The 23321-nt window shown below is 43.9% G+C and overlaps 1 protein-coding gene across 1 annotated transcript; it reads right to left on the bottom strand.

The window, feature by feature from the left end:
* Positions 1-11425: 11425 nt before the first annotated feature.
* LOC140915712 (E3 ubiquitin/ISG15 ligase TRIM25-like) lies at positions 11426-22753 on the bottom strand. The gene is made up of 9 exons (XM_073355854.1): positions 22005-22753; positions 20777-20872; positions 19638-19871; positions 19515-19537; positions 17984-18120; positions 17537-17567; positions 13642-13679; positions 12101-12196; positions 11426-11647 (listed from the first exon to the last, which is right to left on the bottom strand). Exons 1-8 carry the CDS (start codon positions 22626-22628, stop codon positions 12126-12128), a joined length of 1254 nt encoding a protein of 417 aa, XP_073211955.1. The 5' UTR covers positions 22629-22753; the 3' UTR covers positions 11426-11647; positions 12101-12125.
* Between the last annotated feature and the right edge of the window lie 568 nt (positions 22754-23321).

The raw sequence follows: 23321 nt of genomic DNA, 5'->3' as shown, positions 1-23321 counted from the left end.
ACCATTACATTAGACCAATGCTTAATTGGTATTGAAAGAGGTGTTGGGGCTCAAGCAATTAGGTGCTGGAGCTCAAGCAATTTTTTTACTTTCATAACTGACACAGCAGGCCCAGAGGTGCCGGGGTATGAACTACCAAGCCTAGAGGTGCCAGGGCTCAGCCTTGGGAAGTCCTGGCACAAATTAAGCACTGCACTAGACCCCAATGCTGAAAAAGCCAATAAAAGGGATAATGAACTGGAAAATGAGGGGATTAAAATAGATTTGGGAAAATGCTACCTGTTAGGTATAAGGAAATACAGCTATGGGAAATGATGTGGCTATACAGATTAGAAATGATGCCAGAAAGACCTGCTACCATAAGTTGGACACACCTGTTTTGTGCACTTATTAATGCAATGTTATGGCTGAGCCCTTAAATTCTGGCTTGAATAGTTATGGCTGAGCCCTAAAAATCAGGAAAACACCTGCCACCACTATCATTTGGCCACATTGCAGTAAGATTTAATACTCAACACTGCATACAGTAATACAAACTGTTACATCAGATCTACGGGGGAAAACTATCTTTGAATTTCCTGACTTCAGTGCATGTAAAAGCTGTAATGTTGCATCCCCCACTTCCCTCCCCACCCCCATTTAATGGCAGCAGCAGCAGCACTATTGCTGGTTCCTCCTGGAGACTGGTCCTGCTGGTGATTTTCATCTGGGTTTTAACTGAACGTGAAGTGTATGGGGACTCCAAGACTAGAGCTGTGAGAATAAGAGATTTTTTGGTTTGGTGGCAGGTCTGAAAAATTAGAAAAAAAGTTCATTTTAGACCAACCCCAAACAATTTATTTTAAATATTCAGCAAATCAAAAAGTTAAAAAATGTTTTCAGTTCCATGAAATATTATGTTTCATTTTGTTTTGACTTTTTAAATAAAACTGAAAGAAATTTCAAACCAATTCATTTCAAATGGAAAAATCACAATATTTCATTTCTAAAAGGAAAAAATGAAACATTGCAGTTATTTCAGAACTTTTTTTTTTTAGTTGGTTTGTTTTTTTCAACTGAAACAATTTGGCAAAATTGACACAAATTCGCAAAATGATGTGTTGGTCGACCCATAATTTGAATGTTTCACCAAAAAATGTTTCAACCAGAACATTTTGCCCAGCTCTATCCAAGACTGGTAGGTCAATCCCAGTAAAGAGTGGCAGCTATTATAAAAGCACTAGAGAGACAGATCTTTATGGAAAAAAGAAAAGGAGTACTTTGTGGCACCTTAGAGACTACCAAATTTATGTTAACAATCCGATGAAGTGAGCTGTAGCTCACGAAAGCTTATGCTTTCAAATAAATTGGTTAGTCTCTAAGGTGCCACAAGTACTCCTTTTCTTTTTGCGAATACAGACTAACACGGCTGCTACTCTGAAACCTGTCGTTATGGAGTAACTCTACAAAACCCAAATGAGAAACAACAAAGCAAAGAAACAATTACTACAGCATTTTCATCTTCTCCCTCGAGAGGTTAACTATAGAGGAATTTGGCATATTAACCAAATTGTGTCAGCTAAAGAGGAATACGGAAATAATATTTGCTGGAATTGCAAAGCAAACAAACAAACAAAAAATTCTCCAGACTGAATGTTTTGAATTCTGGTTGTTTTTCCTTTCTGCTGTACGTGCTTTTATATTTGGTGAAAAACACAAAGTAAATCTTTAAAGATTAGGCAATTTGCCTCCATCTGTTTTTCCTTCAGCAGCACTGTATGGTATCAGGTTCTATAGTTAATGTACCTGTGTGTTAACAGGACTTTTGTCCCAGGATAGATCTGGTTACTTTTCTTACATTTTATGCCATGCAGCTGTAGTCTTCAGTATTTGATCCAGGGTATGCTGATGTGTAACCCACACACCTCTTGAGTGTGGTGGTCTGTCCCATCTAGTGGCACTGAGGCCACTTAAAGAGAGAGATAAAATGAGTCTGCTGTACAGCCTTAGCTAGCAGCCAGTTGGCTTTTCGTTCATGCAGTAGAAGCTCGTGCATTAAGCTGCAGAGGTCCCCAGTTCGATCATGTCTGATGATGACTGGGGTCTGTCAGCGTTACAGATGCACAGGTCCCTTCTCTCTCCCCCATGCTCTTCTCCTATAATACTGTTTGTGCACTCTTTTTGGGAACACTTACTATTAAATAGCATCTGTCATGCCCAAACTATTGGGGCTTATTGTGTTTACACCATTGTGGGATTTTGGGGAGGCAAAAGCGGGAGAGGAGAAACCCCATTTAACAGCATGTATTAATTGCCTCTTAAATATCAGCTAGGCCATACCAAAATGTTCCTAAAAGACAGAAGTTCCAGGCTATTAGTGTACCTGGTTTCATCCAGTGACCCCATGACAATCATCACCCTTTACAAGATCACCTTTGTGTGACACTCAAAATGCCTATTTCCCATCTGTTTTGCCAACCCAGCATGGTGGGTGTTTTAGGTGGTCCAGAGATTCATTTTGGATGCCTATTCAAAGCTAATGTATCAGAACCTCTTGGCTCTGGATCTTGGCTCATTCTGATGCGAACTCCTGGTTTTGGCTGCAGCCCAGGTACTTTGGGAATCACCTTTCTTATAGTATTTCTGTTTGCAGTAACTGCAACTGCAGAAAGGGAAGAGGTACATATGCATTTTAAAACAGAATGAAAATATTGCTTGAACCCACAGGAAAACTGCAGGGTTGGGCTCTATTCAATTTTAATTGGGGGTGAATGTTCAGCTTGTTTTATCTGAAGCAGCTCCCTCATCCCTAGATATCATTAGGGTGGAACAAAATGAGCCTTGCTGTAAAATGAGGGAAGATATTTCAAAAGGTTGAAGTTCCAATTTGTGTCAGTCACCCATCTTAGGAAGTACATCAGCCAATGCTACAAGATGGGGCATCAGCTGATATGTAGGGCTGGAGGCTAGGAACTGCATGCACAAGGGCATGCGTGGCTTGCTGTTCACTGAATCAAGTACACAGGTTGTGTTTATAGCAGGTGCAAACATGCATGCTCATTCTATACGAACTGGTTTTGGTTTTTTCACTCAAAAAATAGAGGGGAGGGGAAGTAGGATGGGGGAGGCCACAAATGATGGTTCATTAGTAGTATTGTCGAAGAAAATGATGTGCTGTTGTAACATGTGGTGTAACATGGATTTATATAAGGGCAATAAGATATTCTCCATCTTATCCTCTATCTTTTTAAATGATTCCTAACATCCTGTTTGCTTTTTTGACTGCCACTGCACACTGTGTGGATGTCTTCAGAGAACTATCCACAATGACTCCAAGATCTTTCTCCTGATTAGTTGTAGCTAAATTAGCCCCCATCATATTGAATGTATAGTTGGGGTTATTTTTTCCAATGTGCATTACTTTACATTTATCCACATTAAATTTCATTGCCATTTTGTTGCCCAATCACTTAGTTTTGTGAAAGGAGTCACTTTGCGCCCAATGACTTCGCTGCCCAGGAATGTAAATGCAAACAGGGTCAGTGCCCTGGCTTCTTAAAAGCATCTTATTTATGCCTCTCGTTAGTGTAACTGCAGCCACACCTCACTCTTGATGCAACTCCAGGTGGAAGCAGCAAAATTGCCTTCTCCTCTCTCCACCCTACTAAAGATTTCAATCAAAGATAGGAAAAACAGCAAACAGAAACGAAGTGAATGGAGGGAAGAGGGCATAACAATGAACACAGCCCCAGTAACTCAGAGCCATGGAACTATCAACATTAAATAACACTGAGCATGCATTGGGAACGCATAACTCACACATCAGTTCCTATCAGGCCTCACAGACAGACAGCTCAGTCCACAAATAGCTATCCAAAATTGTTATATTCTGAGTATACAGTATGGTGCACTATTGGGTCCTTCTAGAGTCAATAGCTAAACTGGTATTAAAATTCTCATAGGATTGAATTCTTAAAAAATCACTGGGCTCAGGCATATTTCCTCATAAATCTTCATCTAATCACCTTTGTCCTTTCCCTCCTCCCCCAAGGCACAAGTAGGCGGCATTAAAAATAGAAGTAGTCTCAAACTCATATTTTTTCATTTTATAACAGACAAAATGTGACCTGGAAATAAAACTGCAGTGTCAACTTAGTATCCACGTTAGAAAAATCTGCCTTCCTAGATATTAATTTTCACCTGCAAGCCTCTTTCACCTTAGGCAGTATTAGGAGATCTGTGTATCTAGTTCACCTGCCATACAGCAGGAATGACAAAATCCTTTTCTCCCACCATCACAGCTAAATTAGCCAACAATGTGGACACCGCACCCCACTCCCCCTCCACACACACAGTTTGGCAACGTATTGCATCCCCAACAAATTCTACTAGAATAAGGAAGGTTGTACCAATGTAGAGAAATGTTCATCTTTTCTTCTAGATTATAGTCTAGCAAAGATGGGAAGGCCCCACCTAGGTAATTATCCTCTCAATTTTGCTCATTATAGCCCAGTAATTTCAGGTTTCAGTTCTTTGCAATACTGTCAAGTGTTTTAATTGTGCAACGGGATGTTGTATTGTCTTTGGTCATATTTCAGAGAGGGCTTTAGAACTGTCTAGTTAGGGCTATAGAGGTCTCCATCACAGCAGGGACGCCTATACCCAGCCTGCTTAAAGAGTGCTTCCAAATGGCTAAAGGAGGCATTGCTTCCATTGCTTCCAAATGGCTAAAGGAGGCAAATAAGAATCAGACTGCCACCTATCTGAGTGGTGTCAGGGGAAATCTTCTCTAACCCAGTTTCAGACGTTTCTACCAGGGGTTCAGAGATGCGGGGAACTGTGGTGGAGCCAAATGCTATTGCATGTTGGCATTAAGCAGGACATAAACTCCCTAAATCCCTCATCCCAAACCCCCTCATCTTGGGAAGAAAAGTTTGCTGCCACTTCTCTGGCACTGACACCAACAGAGGTTAAGAAAAGAAGCTGCCAAATACAGGGCCTACACCTGCAATATGCAGAACAAGGTCATATGCCTGTGAAAGCAGAAGAATAGACCTCAGCACCTTGCTGCATAGGGCTCAGAGTCCCTTGCAAGGGAGCTTTCAGTGAAACCAAACCTTAGACAACAGACAGGTTGGGCATTTTCATAGCACAGGGTGGTGCAACAATACATCTTCCCCAAGCGGCCACATAACTGCTCACCCCTTCCCAGGGCCCAGAATTAGCACAGCCATTTGTGATGCTGGGGCTGTTCCAGTGCTGGAGAAAGAAGAAAATAGATCCTCATTCTCCTACAACGTCCTGCTGCCGCTGGAGGTGAAGGAAACGTGTTGTGAATTACCAAGTGCTGTCGGGATAGAGTGACAAATTAGCACTTCAGTGGAATATGTAGAAATGCTGATTCATCGCAAAGATTCACCCTTGCTCCACCTAGGAGAACATAGTGGCATTTAAAGTAGCACTCTGAGAAAACACCTTACCATCTGAACTGGTTTGCAGTAAAGTTGCTGCCTGCGATTGTGGCACCAGATTGCATCTGCTGGCCATAGCTTCTTTGCTTTGGGTGAAAACAACAAGCTATTTTACAATCAGAAAACACACTGGGGAATAAAAGTGAACAAGGCCAGGCTGGTTTCTTTTGAGCGGTTGAAAGCAGCTGTTATCCATATCCTGCTGGCTTGGACCCAAAGTTAGAGTGGTGATAAGGAGAGTAGGTAGATTACCTTGACCGACTCCTGAACTCCCAAGCCTAGCTGCAAAGTGTGTTATACTGAAGACTGATAGGCGCAGCAGAGCAAAGGCTGGGGATCTATCAGACTTTGGCTTGTCAGTTTATGCTGAGAAGGGAGATATTTTTTGAAATCTCAAAGACAGTTCTGTTGAGGTTACTGGTTTGAATCCTCACTCTAGGTGCATATTGATTCCTACAAGTGATAAAAGAGAGGTGATTCCTACAAGTGATAAAAGAGAGGTGCACCGTCTCTCCCTTCCAAAGATACTCCCAATACACAGTGTTTAAAACCCCCACTAAAAGAGAACCAGTAATGCTATGTCTGTAATAGCAGCTCACCAAGAAGACCAGATGCATTTACCGGTTTCTTTCCCCTGGGCCTTCTGCAGTGCAGAGTGAGTTTTATTTCTGATGTGCCTCACTGCATTTTCTTTATGCTAAAGGGTTTTATTACAAATAATTCGTACCCTGCCAGCTTGCTGGGCAGATCCTGTCTGCTCTTCCGGGAGTTTGCCACTCCCTTTTTCCTCTTTGTTGCATATTTTGTTTGTTGGAAGATGGCATTTGTGGGTCCCTGGGCGTGCAGCTGAGGCTGGATCCTTGGTATCAGGCTAGGAATAGAGTAATTTGGAAGTGATCTTGGATCATCAAATTGAACATTAAACCTCGCTACAGTTACTCCCCCCAATCACTCAGTGGAGAAGAGTGCATTGACCCTGGGATGGGAGATGCCCTGGGATGGCTGTCACTGAGAAGCTGCACTGAGGTGGTCTTAGATGGCACTTGAGTGACCCCTTCTGGCCACTTTTTGCAGAGGCTTAGCAGAGTTCCGGAAGGAGACAAACCCAGCTTGTTTTAGGCAGAGAGAGGGCTCTGTGCTGCGAGCACAGCATGCAACAAGGGAACATAGGTTGGGAGATCCCATAGGACCTCCTTTTCCCCTTCCACGAGAAGAAAACGTGTGATGACGTGACCTATAGTCAGAGAATGAGTCAGAGGTGTTACTTCTGCTCTCAGTGGCCAAGCTTCCACATCACAGAATCCACCATCACACTGATACAAATTATTTCCTCTCAGTAGAGAAGCTAAGGACTGAATAGGCCAGAGACACATCTCCCTTTGAAGTGATGTTTCAAGGTCAAGTCTGAGTCATGTTGGGATAGTGTATGAGCTTGCAGTGCAGCTGCTGCTCTGTACCTGTTCCTAAGAGATGCCAGTTCTGCACCTTTTCCCAGCATTAAATTATCTGTTATTTTTAAAGGTTAAAAAACAAGGGACAAATAAGAGGAAGTAAGGGTGTGCTAAGGTTTTATGAATTTGCACCTTGGTAAAATCTGACTGAGCTACATGCTGTCAAAGAAACCCTTGCATTTTCCAGGGCTGCATTTGAGGCCACCTGTCCATTTTCTAGATTTGCAGTGATAGTTTGGATTTATGTAGGCCCTGCCTATTGCCACACAGGCACAAGGAGGATTATTACAAATGGGCAAGGAGGAGAGGGGGAGGGCAATAAACACACAGAGAAGTATCTGAAGAAAGGCAGTATGTATGGCCTGAGCATAGGACAGGGAGTCAGGAACCGCAGAGTTCTTATCAGTGACTTCCTCTATCACCACAGGCAAACGCTTAACCTCCCTGCTCTGTAAAGTTGGGATAATCCCTATCACTTTTTAACCTGATGAGTAATATCGTCTCATTGTTTCCTTGTAATGCCCAGCCTGCCTGTCTGTCTGCCTCCATCTATTGTCTTATACTTTACTGTTAGCCCCTTGGGGCACAGACTGTGTTCTTTTTCTGGGTTTGTACAGCACCTAACGCAATGGAATCCTAGTCTATGACTAGGGCCCCTAAATATTATAGTACTACAAATAAATGAATAATGTCTGCCTCATAGAGATGTTATGAGGTTTATTTGTCTTTTGTAGAGCACTTTGACTATTAAAAAGCAGTCACTATTTTAATGCTGCTAATGATCGTACTTAACACTGAGATCACTGGGCAGTACAAATATTCACCAGATAACTGTCACAACCTTGAGGGAGGTAAGACAGTATCCGTGACCCCATTTATAGATAGGGAAACTACTGCATGAGTTGTGGGGGCCTTTTCCCGACTTTGGGTTTTACAATCTCAGTTTAATTAAGGAAATTGCTGTAGTGATTCAGAGACACGCGGGGTCGCTGGAAAATCTGCAGCTTTGATTTCAACTGCTCAATACATTTCATGCCAAAGCGGTTACAAAACAAAGTTGACTTCATGAAGAGGGTGTGAAAAATGACTGGAATCTCTCTTTATAACTCTCTATTTACATTTTTGAGCATGTTCTATAAGGCATTATTCAGTTAATTTGCTTTCTGTATGGTAGTTTAGTCCCTGAACCCTAATTTAATGAGAATGGCACCAGGTTAATGTAAAGGCTGCAAACATCAACCCTAGAAACTAAATTCTGAACAATGTTCCATTGACAATCCTGAGGAATATTTCTTCACAATCTTGTTTTGGAGACGTTATTTTCTTTTGTTTTTCAACATGTCACTTGGCAGGTTTTGAGAAGAAGCAATACCCAGTTGTGAGCCTGCTTGTTATACAAACTTTCCAAAGAACGTGGCCCGTTGAATCCAGACCAAAATGTGAACAGAGCTGTTGGAGTCTGAATTCAGCTGTGGAAGCATAGTAACAGGCTTGCACGAGGAAAGAGCACAGCAGGGTTCAAAACACCAAGGCAGAAAATGTCTTGTCTCTTGATCTTGAGTGGTTGGGCCTCTGTCAAATCTCATTTGAAGACTACCATGCAAGTCGTAGAACAAATTAACCCAGTTCTTTGGTGTCCTAAATAGTTAAATAATTATCTACATTTAAAAATGATTAGACGATTGAGATAATTAATTAGTGTCCTAAAACAATTAAAATGTAACAAAAGGTAATCCAGTTATGAGCTGTCTCTCTGCCTATGTGCGCATTTCATTTCCAGCACAACTAACTCTGCACTAAGTGCCATTAAAAAAAAGGAACCACATTGATTCTGTCTCCAAAGGCAAACTTTCCCACCCTACTTCTTCAATGCCTCAGTCATTCTGTAACGGTGTCATTGGGACTAGACCAGCACAAAGAGGTGGGTCTTTATTGCATATTTGGGAGGGAGTTCTACAGGCCAGAAGAACATTACTGAGAACATTATGTCCCCAGCCTCTGTGAGCGTCACTATGGAGGACAGCCCAAGTGATTACAGCAGCCACGGTATGTCAGCCAGCGAAAGGTGGTCACCCAAAATCGCCTGAGCCTATCCATTAGTGGCCTTGAAAAATCAAGAACAAAACTTTGAATTGGCTTCAGACTGGATAGGGCGCACAGAGCGTACAGCAACCCATGTGATGTTCTCTCTCTGGCTCATTCCACTCAGGCAGTAGTAGACAGCAGCATGCTGGGCTAGTTCATCTCAGTGCAACCTTCACAGTCTCTCGCAGGCAGCATGCCATGCACTAGCCCAGTCAAGAAGCGATGGAGGCCAGTGTCTGATCTGAGGTCATGAAGCACCTTATCTGGCTTTATTTGATGGTATTGTAACAGGCTTGTGCCACATGCTTGGTAAGAGAATGAGTCACCTTGCTGCACTCTATACTAGCATCTCTGCTGGCATGCGCACATCTTAATCTGTTCCTTCATTAGCCCTGCTCAAGAGTCCTGATTGTTTACACGATTATTTGGTAACATCTCTCGATAGGTGGCCTATTTCTGGAACGCAGATAAACTCTCGAGCCATTTCAGTCAAAATGAACACACATGTAGCTAACAGAGCTAGGAATCAATTTAACCAAAATAGGGCTTAACTGGCACTTAGATCGGGCATAGACCTTCTTCTGCACTGGGGTGAATTTCCCACTAGGTCAAGGGTGTCCAACCTCTGGCCTGGGGAATATTTGTAGCTCTCAAGGCTCTAAATTGTGGTCCTCAAAGGTGATGGCGTGGGAAGAAATTGTGTATTTGATTATGAATTGAAATCGTGTCCCTGATCTGTGCAGTGTGGCTTTTATACTGTCATGTCTGAATCAGCCCTATAACTATGGGGAAGAGGAAAGGGTTGTTGCCTCCCCAGCTGTCCCACCTCTCCTGTGCCCCTACTTCAGGAGCAGCTCCAGTGGGAGCCAGGAGTGCTCTGAGCAGCTGCTATCCCTTCTCTGCCTCGGCTGGGAAGCAACTCCACCAGTTCACACCAGCAGAGGAGCAGGCCCAAAGACTGTATTTTACAAACCTAAGATGGGAGATTTGTGTTTGTTCATTTTTCCCCATATTTTTTTCCTAATTCTAAGATTTGATATTAAACAAATAAAGTAGAGTGGACTAGTGGTAAAAAATAGATTTATTTTTCCTTCTACAGCTGGTGTTGACCTGACTTTTGGAAGTAAGGAACAAGAGCCAGGACTCACCATCTCAAACAATCGGACAACAGTTACTAGGAAGAGGTACAGTTTGGGCAAATTGAATGGGATTCTCAGTTCACGTTTTCTCTTCAGGCTGGCATTACTGGGACATGAACACTAAACATGGACTTAATAGGGGTCTTGGAGTAATTTCATGCTTTGTTCTGATGTCCAAAAAGAAACTCATATAGCTCCTACCTGGAACTAAATGGGCACTGTCTAGACATTCTTACAAATAATGCAGCAGTTACTTCTACTGAAATGCGGAATGCTTCTCAAGGAATCAAGGTGGGGCCGGATTGTGAAAGAAATACAGTGGCATTTTAGCATGTCAGACCAGAAGAAAACCTCTAGTAGAGCAGTTCTTTTTGGTTCATTCCCCTTATTTGCTGCTGGCTCTTTGACTCGTCTGTAGCAATAGTGTTAAAGATTGGTTTGGAGGCTGCCTAAGCTCCAGTGTGTTCCTATTCTGTAGGCTTTGATATAAAAACAATTATGATGCTCTAAAGTGAACGTGAGCTAATAATCACTCTTTATGGCAAAGTTTTCAAAATATTTTCTCTAATACAGTGGGCATCTAGGGGTTAATTGGGTTACTCAGAGTATTATAGGTTCGAGCCATGCTCCCCTATTCCCTTAATTCCTGTTTAATTAGTGTGTGTTTTCCCCGCACCCGTTTACATATAGTTGAATAAAGCAGCAGGTTCCCCGTCTGCCTGAGCTGCCCCAGAGAGACGCTATTCCGTGAGAGAGAGAAGAGCCCCTGGTTATTTAAAAGACTACATTTGGGCTGTAAATTAAGAAGAGAGGGATGTAGTACCGTGGTCATCCATGGGTTAACTGGGTAGAGTATTATGGTTTGGGCCATGCTCCACCCCTCATTTCCTGTGGTTCCCCCCACAATCCTGTTTTTGTATATAGTTAAATAAAGCAGCACATTCCCAGCCTGCAGTACTGTAAGTGAAGTATGCTTCTTGTGAACTGATGAGTCCCTTTACACAATTTTCTTAATAGGATTCTATATGGTACTGAACTATACAGCTTCCTGAAGTCCTGCCTTGTTTACTCTAATCAACTGTAAGTAGACATGTCTTGAATACTAGAAATCTGCTTAATGGCATGAACTACTATAGCACTGACTTTACTTCAAAACACATTGAACAGACGTCAAAAGCTTACACACATACAGCCACTATTTAGTCAGACATCACTGGTGACACGACTATAGCTTGGTGGATAAATACTCTGAAACAAGCCATTCCATTTGTTGGTGAGAAAGAGAGAAGGCCAAGCAACATGGGTTTTTACTGCATTCATATTTTTATTTGCTGCAGGAAGTTTTTCTGGCAGGGACACTTGAAAAGTACCCAGAATTAATGGGCATTTTTGCAAATGTTGAACTTAATCTCTTTGTCTCAGTTTCCCCAACTTTTTCATGTCTCTTTATTACTTCTGGGAATCATGCGCCTTGCTGGAACCACTATTTCAGACACCACATCCTTTCCTTTCGTTGTATGTTCTAGAAATATAAAAGATTGAGAAGATTAACTTTGTCACCCTCAATAATGAATTATATTTGTATTAGTATGTTAGCCATATTTCTTAAGGGCTATTTAGCATTTCATCCTGTCCAGTGTTTTCTCCCGCTTTCTCATTTCAGTTAGGTTCTTGTTCTGTATGGAACATTTCGTTTGACACCAACAGAAAACTTGTCTCATAACCAAACCTACATTACAAACACAGAGCCCTAATAATGAGCTAAGGCTTTCTTTAAGACAGTTAATCACACAAGACTATTGTGTTAAAATGCTCAGCTGATATATAGGGTTTTGACAAAATAGTGTCTTAGAGAAATATGGCAAGCTGTTTTAAACACTTACTATCATGTCTGTGGCAGGGTGGATGCTAAAGAGAGGACAGGGATACTGTTTAATTATTCTGTGTAATTAATAAATTCCTCTTAGTACCTTACCTGCATTCACTGCCTTGTTCCCAGTCTATTTCCATGAAAATGCGGAAGTTCCAGAAAACATCGAATTTTTGTTAAAGAAAAAAGTGTTCGGATTACCTGGCAAAACAACCAAATATTTCAGGGAAATGTAATCATACTTAGGACTAGATTGTGAACCCTTCCTCCCACTGGTGAGCAGCTATCATACATGTAGCCCTGTTGAAATAAAATGTTACCACCACCCTGTTGAGTAGAACTGGCTGACATTTTTCCATCAAAAACAGGTTTGGATGGGAAATGACTTTTTTTCCCCTAAACCAAAATTTTTGAGGAAAAATTTCATTTTTTTTTAAACGTTCTGGGTTTTCAATGAAACATTGTTAGAAAACTGAAAAGGCTTCCATTTTCTATTTTTTGCCTCACACCTAGAAAACATCCGTAAAAATAATTTTTTTTGCAAAAATTTTTACAGAAACAACTCACTATTTTCCAACCAGCTGCACTGTTTGGGCATTGGATTAGTAGCAACTGAAAGAGAATGTTACGAGTCACCGACATCATGTCCCGCAGCCCTTAGGTTTTTCTTCAAAGTCTCCTATCTAGTAGGCTTAATCCTGCTAAATTTATAAATTTTGACAAAAATAACAGCACAAAGTAGCATGGATGTAAGATCAGGGGGTGAAATTTTGGCCTCACTGAAGTCAATGGTAAAGCCCCCCTTGGCTTCACTGGGACCAGCATTTCACCGAAATCTTTATATGCTTGAGTTAACATTTTGCTACTTAGCTTTTGTTTTTTATGAAACATTGGATTAGACTCATCTCCTTTACAAGAGTCAATCTAAAGTCACTCCTGTATTTTCTGAAGCATAAAGGGCAATACAGTAAAAATCTTACTCCCACTAGTGAGCAGAATCTCATGGGAGTAGCTAAAGAAAAGAAGGCTGCACTGAACATCCATGTGGATGGCTAACTTAGCTGTGTAATGGGGAGGGAGGAGAAATGCCTTAATCACTGAGAAGCTGTTAAGGTGCTCACTGAATGAGGGAAGATAGCAGCACTGCCTCATTCACTTTGCAGTAAAACCACTGAAAGAGAAAAGGCAGTTATAGTAATAATTTTGCACATCAAGTAGGCATGCAAATGCACAGATGCTTTTTGAAATCTGAGCCTATATTCCCACCCACATTACTATTCAGTGGCAACCCAGTAACCAGGCCTGATCCTTATAGACTTCATCCACCTTCTGTTATAGTCAAAGGGAGTCTGCCTAGTCTTTCCTGGGAGCTAGATCAGGCCCCTAAGGAGCACTGAAGCAGAAGAATCCCTCCCTAAGGCCTAAATTCCAGGATGTCTCCTGTGTGTTTTCTAGCAGATATCAGCCTGGTGCAGATTTTGAGGACCATGCCCTGTACCTGTCCTCTGCATTCCCACTGGCCTCGCCTCTGACAGGAAGATCTGACAGAGCTTCACAATACAAAATGCAGGCGAGATACTTTCCCTGGAGAGAGGAGATATGGACCAGAGTCTTTAGGAGCAACAACAATATTTTTGAACCCTTACCTTGATAATGGAAATGATCTCTGAAGTCTGGAGCTGCTCTGTATGTCAGGAGACAACACTGAATATTAGTGCCCATTAAAACACAAGTTGCACTTTGGGGACAGAGTTGGGTATGAAATAAATTCATTAAGAGACAGAGACACGCAAAGCCCATTATTTTGAAAAGAAGAACAACCTCCTAGGGCCTGTTCCTACCCTTGTTGAAGCCAATGGATGAGTCTGGTTGGAGGAACGTAACTGTGACACCAGTGGACCAGGTGCCAGCTATTCCCGAGGCTGTAGGTGCCAGCTGAGCATGGATAAATTCCTAGCTGGAAACCAGACCAGCTCACCTGTATGTTATGTGATACAGCCTGGCCAGAGGACAGCAGGAGAGTGTTTTGTTTTTTTTTTTAAAGCAGAAAAAAAATTCTATTTGTGTAACACTTACAAGGAATCACCAAAAAGGATAAAGCAAAACTATGCAACAAAACAAAAGCAAACACAAGGTATAACACAGCAGCCTTCAGGAGGGAGAAGTGTTCAGGCTAGCCTGGGCCCAGAGCAGAGGGGCTTCCTCAACACTCATGGTCTTCCACCCCCTTGAGTTATCTAGTGCCACGCCCAGTGTCACCAATTATTCCTCTCCTGAGAGTGCCCGACAAGATGGGCACAGCTGTGGGGTGGGCGGTTTGGGGGTGTGGGGGACATACACCACGTGTGATAGGACCCCTCCTAGGTGACAGTGATGATGGTATCCACAGTGGCAATGGCTGGGGCTGGGGTCTCTCGCTCTTCCCCTCAATCAAAGGGTCAGACGGAGGGAACCGGACGGGGTCATTGAGCAGAGAACCTCGGACAGCGCCCACCGCTCCTCGAAGGCGTCAAGGGAGTCGGTGGACGCCGCCCAGAGGAACTCCGCCCGGATACATGAATGTACTGAGGATCGGAAAACGGCCCTACAATCGCAGGATGCTTCATTAGCCAACCTCCCCTCTCTGGTTTTATAAATGGCTGTTTTAGCTAGGGCTAGGAAGAGGTTAACCAGGAGATCTCGCGATTTTGTGGGGCCACGGATGGGGAGTGTGTAGATAAAAAGGTGAGGGGAAAAGTGGAGCCAAAAACGTAATAAAATATTCATGAGGAGCCGGAAAAGGGGCTGCTGCCTGGCACACTCCAAATATACATGCGCCAGGGTTTCCCTCACATTGGAAAAAGGGCAAGTATCCGGGATGGGGGTGAACCGTTTCAAAAACACGCCCATGCTCACAGCTCCGTGAAGGAGCCGCCAACTAATGTCCCCGATGGGCCTCGGGACCAAGGCAGAATACAGGCTGGCCCACCGGGATTGCTCACCCTCTAAAGGTGGCAGGAGGTCCCGCCACTTTGTATCGGGGCGGGACACCAGGGTGTGGGCGTGAAGGGTGTGAAGCCTGAGTGTGTATAGATATTTCCGTGGCGCGATTTGGAAGCTGACCGGCTGCAGTGCATGCAGCCGGCTCGCAGTGAAAGGGTGAGGGGTTTGTTGGGATCTACGGGATAGGGGCCCAATTGAAAGGTCCGGCGGGCCTGGGGTAGAGGGTGGGCAGGGTGTGCCCTCATGCAGGGCGCGCCCTCATGCAGGGCTTGGTTGAGATAAGCCCGAGCAGCGGGTGTCAAGGTGGCCTTCACCTCCTGAAGTATGCGCTGGGGAGTACGGGGTCTGGAGAGCCCCATGCGCCGAGCGAGCGTCAGGGGATCCAGCCAGTCTCCCCAGTCGTAGTCCAGGAGGTCTCCGACTCTCATGACTTCCGCCAGGACCAAACTCTGGTGCACCGAGCAGGACTCTGCCACCTGAACACGGAGCTGGGGGTTGTGTAGCAGGGGCTCCGAGAGCAGGAGAGTGTTAGAAGGGAGCCTTATTCCCTGTAGAGGGAAGAAAGTTTGCTATAGATTAATTAAAGCACTTGAAGCAAATTAAACCACCTGAAGCCAGTCACATCATAAAACCCCCCTGCTTCAATCAGACAAGAGGAGGAGTTGAAGCAGAGTGGACTGGCGTTGGAGCAGAGAGCAGTTTGGAGGAGTTGAAGCAGAGTGGACTGGCGTTGGAGCAGAGAGTAGTTTGGAGGGAAGCAGAGGAGAATTTAGAGAAGTGCTACGGTGGGCTAAAAAGACCAAGACCCTAGGTAAAGGGATACCTGGTTTGTGCAGAGGGAGGGCAGGAAGCCCCACAAGCTGAAGGGCAGGAGAGGGAAGTAGCCCAGGGGAAGGAACTGCTAGTTCTAGTGGTTTACCGCTATCCCTAGGGCCCCTGGGCTGGGACCTGGAGTAGAGGGTGGGCCTGGGTCCCTCCCTCTCCACTCCCCTCCTCTAGTGGGGCAGTTAATACCCCAGTTCAGGGGCAAGAAATGGTGCCCTGAACACCCCCCCTCTCAGAAGAGAAAGCGTAAGACCGATCATAGTAGTGCTGGCAATTTGCCACAATTAGTATTGTTCAAAGATAGATATTAGACTTGTCAGGATGCGTTTTAGACTCTATAAAATGCTTGTAAGTTGTGCATGCGTTAATCTTACTTGTAATATCTGTATCCCATGCTATAAAGTAATATGTATGCAGGGTTCTTGTAGCCATGTTGGTCCCAGGATTCTAGACAGACAAGGTGGGTGAAGTAATATCTTTAATTTGACCAACCTCTATTGGTGAGAGACAAGCTTCGTAAGCTCAAAAGCTTGTCTCTCTCACCAACAGAAGTAAAACATATTACTTCCCCCACCTGGTCTCTCTAATAAGGTCATATGTAAGTTTTGCTTTATAATTGTAAAAATGCTTGCTCTGAACTTGTGAACTCAGGCAGGAGGAGTGGTTCCCCAGCCCATCAAGGAGGACTATCAATATTAAGGGCCATTGTGAACCATCACAATACAAAGACAGGAAATAAAGATAACTGACATGAAAATTCTTCATCTCTTTGCTGTTTGGACTCTCACAGGGCTGACGCGAAGAAGTAAAAGTGGAGATCCCCAGGGTAGACCTGGGTTAGCCCTAAAAGACATTCAGTGCTGACAGATTACTACAGCTCTGCCACCTTTTGGAGCCATAGACTGTACCTCATATGTGTGTGTGTATATGTTGCCTGCTTTATCCCGCAAACAACTCTCTCATTTCTTTTGCCTAGTTAATAAATCCTTAGTTAGTTAAGTATAGGACTGGCTGCAAGCATTGTCTTTGGTGTGAGATCTGAGGAACAAATTGACCTGGGGTAAGTGACTGGTCTCTTGGGGCTGGGAGAAACCTGAATCTTTTGTGATCTTTGATGTAAGTGACCATTTATCACTAAGCCCAGCTTGACTGGGTGGCAAGATAGACTGAAGCGCCAAGGGGGCTGTCTGTGACTCCAGTTGTAGTGGTTCAGGAGTTCACACTTGTTTCTGGGTTGGTGAAATCTAATTATAGCACATACAGTCAGCTTGGGGTCTCTACCCTGCTTTATGACAGTCTGCCTAAGGCTGGCACTCACTGTCATGAACCACTCCAGACAGTAAGTCTTAGAATTAAGTGGCCATAGTGAATTCTCACTTTTTGCATTCACACTCGACTTTCCACAAATACTCTGCTGTATGAATTAAAGTGTGCTGTTTGGGGGAGCACTTCTGCTGGCAAACCCCTTCGCTAGCGTATTTGGGAAAAGCAAAGAGGCACAGATACACTCAAAGCAAATCTGTTTAACAACGTGAACAAATGTTTGTGGGGAATGTTTGCAGCATCAGTGTAGCTCCAGTTCTGAAGGAGGATAAAAGCAGTGAAATCTCTGTCCCTTTAGCCCAATACATAATGGCCTCCCAATGAAGAGCTGTGAACTTCTGGAAAATACAAAGGCTGGTTAGTGGCATTTGCAGTAAATATTTCAAAAGTGAAGAGAAGAAAGGGATTTACCTGTTCCTCTGTGTTTGGTTAACGAATTGACCTGCAAGGATTGAGAGAATGTCTTAGAAAGCTGCCAGTGTATTTGCAATATAAACAGTCATTTGGAATGTGTTGCTGTGGGGTCTTGATCCCATTATCAGAGGCAGCTTTGAAAATATGGGTCCACTGAGCAAACAAATGGGGTGGTTCCCTAAAGGTCTGACAAAGGGTGAGGTTTGGAATGCTGGGGCAGCTGGAAACTGGTTGGGGGAGGGGCTGAGGGGACAGGGTGCCATGACAGATGGCATACATCCACACCCATACATGGCCCCTATGGAGAAGGATCAAAATTTGCAGCACACAGGCAATGCTCAGTTGACTAAATCAGGGAGCTACTGCACAATTGTTGATAAAAGATGGCCATTTTCCACTACAGACCAGTAATGTTGTTGTTACTAGTTTGGGTAGTTTACTTACTGTGTATCACTTGCATCAGTGAATCTAGGTTTGAGATATACTGCTGTGTCCTGCTTCTAACACCTGCAATTGTGGCCTGATCCAGCTGCAATGCTAATACTTCCATACTGTCAGTGCTGAAATCCTGATGATTAATCCTAGAATACCCAGACAGTCATTTAATCAGTGATCACCAATTAACAATTGGAAAGTTGACCATCTCTAAAGTTAGGTAGGTAGGTACCTAGTAATTAGCAGAGAATATACAGAGAGGAGAGCGCTTCGGCAACATAAAGTACAAAAGAAGTGTTTTGCATTACGATAACTCTTACAGTTATTATTAGTAACGTTACCTAGTATTGCTATTGATTACCACTGGGGGGAAACATTCAGATTTTGAAACTGTCTGATGAAAAATAGGACCACCTTTTTTCTAAACATTACTGAATATTATTGTTACTGCTGCATAGCCACCAAGGTGACGAAAGAAAAATGCCAGACATATTAAACTGCATCAAGCGTCCGGGAAATGACCTTCTCTAAAGGTTAGATTTTTTATTTTAGATACAGCTGTGAGCTCTGAGGTGTGTAAGGAGCACTGTCCCAAAGGTAGCCGTGGAGGGCATTGTGACTCAGTGCTACAATTCATACCCTATCAGGGCTTGTCTACATGGGGAAATTTACTGACACTACTATACTGGTATAATTGTACCGTTCTAGTTATATTCTCCATGTGGATACTCTTATCCTGATATAAAAAGTGCTCTTTCTGGTATAGCTTAAGTCACTTTGGAAGCGGCATAAACAAACAGAAAACATAGTCCAAGTCACAGTCTAACCCTGATTCTTACAAGGTGCAAAGGTGACATTTTAAAATCCAAATCAACGTTAAAGCCAAATTGCTACGTGACCCTCAAGGGGACTTTTTATCACCACAACAAGCCTGTGATATTGCTCAGATGATTATTAGTTTTTTGTACTGATAACCATAACAGATAGGTGTGCCAATAAGAAACTTACTAACCACCTGTGCCACTTGCAACAGGAGGCATCAACAACACTAAAACTACTATGACTATCCTCAAGCAGAGCGATGAGACCCCAAACTGAGCCAAATGAGACAGTTAACCCCTAACCCAAAAATGGAGCCTTGCACCTTCTTCTAAGTGCAGTAGTTTTGCCCAAGCACATTATACAAAGCTGCATACACATGACAAAGCATCACTCTCAATACAATTGAACCCTACACTGTGCTCATCTCTGGAAAATACAACTATGAGCTAATAAGCTCCAGTGGCTTCCCTTAGAGGTGGGTAATCAAGGCAGTGGCTTAGGACATTGAAAACTAATGGGGCACTATTGAAGTTACAGGTGAACACTATCCATCCATATTTTGGGAGTGGTGAATTCTGACTCAAGACCAGACCTTGATTTGAGGGGCATTGGGACACAGAATGAAGACTTGGGACACAGAGAAGACTTTCGAGTTTTTAGAGTTGCCAGCTCCCTACTGTGCCAAGGAATAAGACAAATCTTTTGGGGGAGAACTTACCCGTCTTGTACCAGTTTAAATTCCTATAAAAATATTTCAAAAAAATAGTTTTAGTGCAATGCAGGGCAAGGGCAACTGCTTGAATGTTCATTTATTAAATCAGAGCTAAATGTTGCTGCTTACTCTGAGGAAGTGGAAAGGGTCTGTTTGCGCACTCAGCATCTGCAGGTTCTGAAGACCCTTCACAGCCTCATCTCTCTTCTTTTCTGTTTGCTTCTTCAGTGTGGCAATGTCTGACAGCTGCTTTTTCTCTCTGGATTGTATGTTAGCCAGGATCTGCTTCTCCTTCTGATCCACCTCCGCCTTGATCTCTTTGAAGAGGTTTGACAGCTGAGCATTCAAAGTTTTCTTATTCAACTAAAAGAACAGGTAAGCAAATAAGGTGCTGGCTCAGGAATTCAGTACCACAGGTTAGTGTGTTTATTTATTAATTATCATTATTATACCCAACATTTTGCAATACCAGATTTAAGAATGAAGTGGACAATAAGTATGTTTCACTTTTCCTCGGCACAGCCAAGTAATCAGCGTAATCTGAAAATTATCTGGGTGTGATGAAAGGGAATAAAGCAGAGAAAGTTCAAATAGGTCATTATAGACTGAGAATTGCATTGGTTTACTCTGAAAATCCCATACTTACGTACAGCTCCTCTTTTAACAGAGAAAGAGAGCTTTAAGAACAAAGCAATGGGATTGATTAAGTGTGTATAGTGATTTGACAAGGAAGCTAGGAGCCAGAATCCTGGGTTCTATTTCTGACTTGGTTGTGTGATTTTGCCTAAGACACTTAACCTCTCTGTTCCTCAGTTTACTCATTCTTAAATGAGGGATAAGAATAATGGGGATAAGAATAATAATAAGCAGCTAACTTACACTGGGAGCATTGTGAAAATTAATTAAATTATTGATTGCAAATGGCTAGCCTTCTTCAGTGGGACTACTTATGTGAGTAACTGCTCACAAATGTGAATTAGGGTTGCACATTCAGCCCCAAAGTACTTGGAGATCTGTGGAAGAAAGACACTACAGAATGCAAACAAATATTCTTTGCCTCTGTCATTTTTCTTCACATTGGTGGTGGTTGTTTTTTAAGTTGCAGTCCCATGACCTGCAGAGCCCCATAGTGGGGTATTATTAATACAGATTTATTATTATGTCATCTTCACAGTCAGAAGGGGTTGCTAGAGAACATTGATCAGAATGCCATTTCTTTTTCTTACACGCCATTAAAGAAAGATACTTTGAATAATCCAGGGACAAACCTGGAGCTGATTCTCACTCTTCTGAAGCTCCCCTAAGGTTTTATTCATGGCACTTTTGTTTTCCTGCATCAGTTTCACAGTGTGAGAGAGAACAACCTAGTTAAAGGAAAACCAGCATTAAACACTATAACGGGAAAGCAACACTGATGGCTTTTATGGAGCTGATGAAATGAACAAGCGACCCTTTTATCTATCCCCTCTCAACAAATACGCGCACCCATTTGTTTCAAGTGAGCCACATAATAAGTTGTGTGCTTCTCGCCTCCTGCAACCCTCCTCCAAAGGCGTAAGACCATGCAGGAGTTGGAAAATGGAAACTTTCTTGGAATCCTTAATCAGAACTGATTTTAATTTTACCTAGAAATTGATCATTTGCATTATCATAGCACCCAGGAGCCCCAGGGATGGACCAGGACCCCATTGTGCTAAGTGCTGTGCAAACACAGAACAAAAAGACAGTCCCATATTCATTAGACACACAGTGACTGGGTAGGTTAAAAAGAGAAGTTGTACAAGTTTAGCTTATCACTTAATACCTGATCTTGCAAACACTTATACATGTACATAACTTTACCCAGGTGAATAGTCCTATTATACCATTTGCAGGATCTGAACATAAGGTAGCAATAATGGATATTTACCCCAAACCTCTCTCCGGACTTATCTGCATGGCAAGTCACTGCAGAGCAAGCCAAGGTGTGAATCTCTGGCACATAGGCCTGGCACGTGGTAATGTCCGGTGTGGACACTGCTACGCTGCACTGAAAGTCCTAGAGTGCAGCTAAACGTACTACTGCTTCAAAGCTCAGTATGCGGAACTGCAGGGCTTTCCCTGTATGCTATCTTGGACTATCACTGCACTCTAGCAGCATCCACACAGGCCCACAATGGATTTCTATACTTTTGACCCTCACACATCATTACTTGAACTGAAGTCTGCCTCCTGCCTTTAACTGAGTCTGACACAGCATAAAAAAGGAGCAATCAAGGACAATTTCCTGCAGATTACTACAATTTTCTCACTTTGGGGGTGAACATTAAGACCAGTTCATGAGTCACCGCCCTCCTCCTTTACCCTCTGTCCTGAATTACCTGGGGAATCCTTCCCTTACCTGCCTAGCACTTCCACCCTGAACTATCACACTGAGCGTAGCTCTATAAGGGGCTGTACATAAAGATCTCCTTTGGAATTTGTGCCCATCAAGCAGAGATGCAGAAAGCCCCTTACCAGCTTCTTGTCGTACTCCTCCTTCAGGGTGATGATGCTGTGGCCCTTGTGGGAGTCTGTGATAGAGCACATCATGCAGACAAAGACCAGGTCATCTTCACAGTAGCACTCTAGCAGCTTGCCATGTTCGCCACACTTCCTCTCCTGCAGGGAGCTGTTGTCACTGGGTTCTACCAGGACATGATCCTTCTGTGCAGCCTTGGCACTGTGTTTGCTCAGGTGGGCCTGACACAGAGATGCCTCACAGGTCAGACAGGTTTTCACTGCTGTGTGAGGCTGGTCCAGGCAGAAATCACAGGGGATTATCTCCTTCCCTTGCGGAGAGGCCTTCTCCTCGCCCTGCTTTCCCTTTGAAGAGGTGGTCTGGAACTTCTCCACTATGCTGCAGAGCTGGAAGTTCTTATGCAGCTCCAGAAAGGGCCCCAGCTGGACCTTGCACATAGGACAGGAGTAGGTGGCCTTGGCTTGCTGCTGGGCAGCCAGTGCTTTCTGGATGCACTCCTTGCAGAAGCTGTGATGGCAGCTCAGGGAGACCGGGTTCCTGTAGAAGCACAGACAGATAGGGCAGCTGAGCTCATCTTCCAGGTCAGCAGCTGCTCTGAATTCTTCCTCTGCCTCTGCCATGGTTTCAGGAACAACACCCTCCTAGCCAATCTGCGAGAAATGAAACTAAACTAAACAGGAAGCTGCTGGGCTTAGTGCCGACTGCAGAGACAGGCACACAACAGCAAACCCATACCAAAGTCTGTAAGGACCTCCCCTCTCCACCCTTATAGGCTAAGACACCCACCCTCTGAGCTATCTGTTCTCTGGCTCCTCCTCCCACAAGCAAACAGATTTGCCACTTTTTGTGCCGGTTGCTTGGGTGGTATCTGCAGCTTTGGACCTTTTCGTCTCTTTCCTTCTCTCTCCCTCTGACACGTCCTTAAAATGACTATCAGGGCTGCCAGGACAGTCAGCTGAGCTCCCGCCTCGGGAGGCTTCCCCCCGTCTGCCGCAGCCTCAGTGCGCCGCGCTGCCAGCTCTGGCCCACCACTCCTGCCAGGCAGCGCAGCTGGCTTGGGCGGGGCTGAGAGCTCCTGCTGCTCTGAGCAGCATGGTCGGGGGGCAGGGTGGTTGGATAAGGGGCAGGGGGTCCCGGGGGTAGTCAAGGGACAGCGAGCAGGGGGAGTTGGATAGGCAGAGTCCCGGGTGGGGGGGTGTAGACAGGCATTGGGGGAGTCAGGGGACAGGAAGCAGGGGGAGGTTGGATGGGGCAGAGATTCTGGGGAGGGTTGGATAGGCATGGGAGTCCCGGGGGGGCCTGTCTGAAGGTGG

The sequence above is a fragment of the Lepidochelys kempii genome, chromosome 8 (assembly GCF_965140265.1).
Source record: "Lepidochelys kempii isolate rLepKem1 chromosome 8, rLepKem1.hap2, whole genome shotgun sequence".
NCBI classification, from domain to species: Eukaryota; Metazoa; Chordata; order Testudines; family Cheloniidae; genus Lepidochelys; species Lepidochelys kempii.
The sequence above is the reverse complement of the archived record's forward strand: the minus strand, read 5'-3'. Positions and strand labels throughout refer to the sequence as shown.

What these genes read in the sequence shown, in the direction of transcription:
- LOC140915712 (XM_073355854.1), bottom strand. Translation starts at nt 22,628, where the DNA reads ATGGCAGAGGCAGAGGAAGAATTCAGAGCAGCTGCTGACCTGGAAGAT. An exon ending in AGAGTGAGAATCAGCTCCAG is followed by an intron (nt 19,872 to 20,776) that starts GTTTGTCCCTGG and finishes CTGTTCTTTTAG; the next exon opens with TTGAATAAGAAAACTTTGAA. An exon ending in AACCAAACACAGAGGAACAG is followed by an intron (nt 13,680 to 17,536) that starts GTAAATCCCTTT and finishes CCTGACATACAG; the next exon opens with AGCAGCTCCAGACTTCAGAG.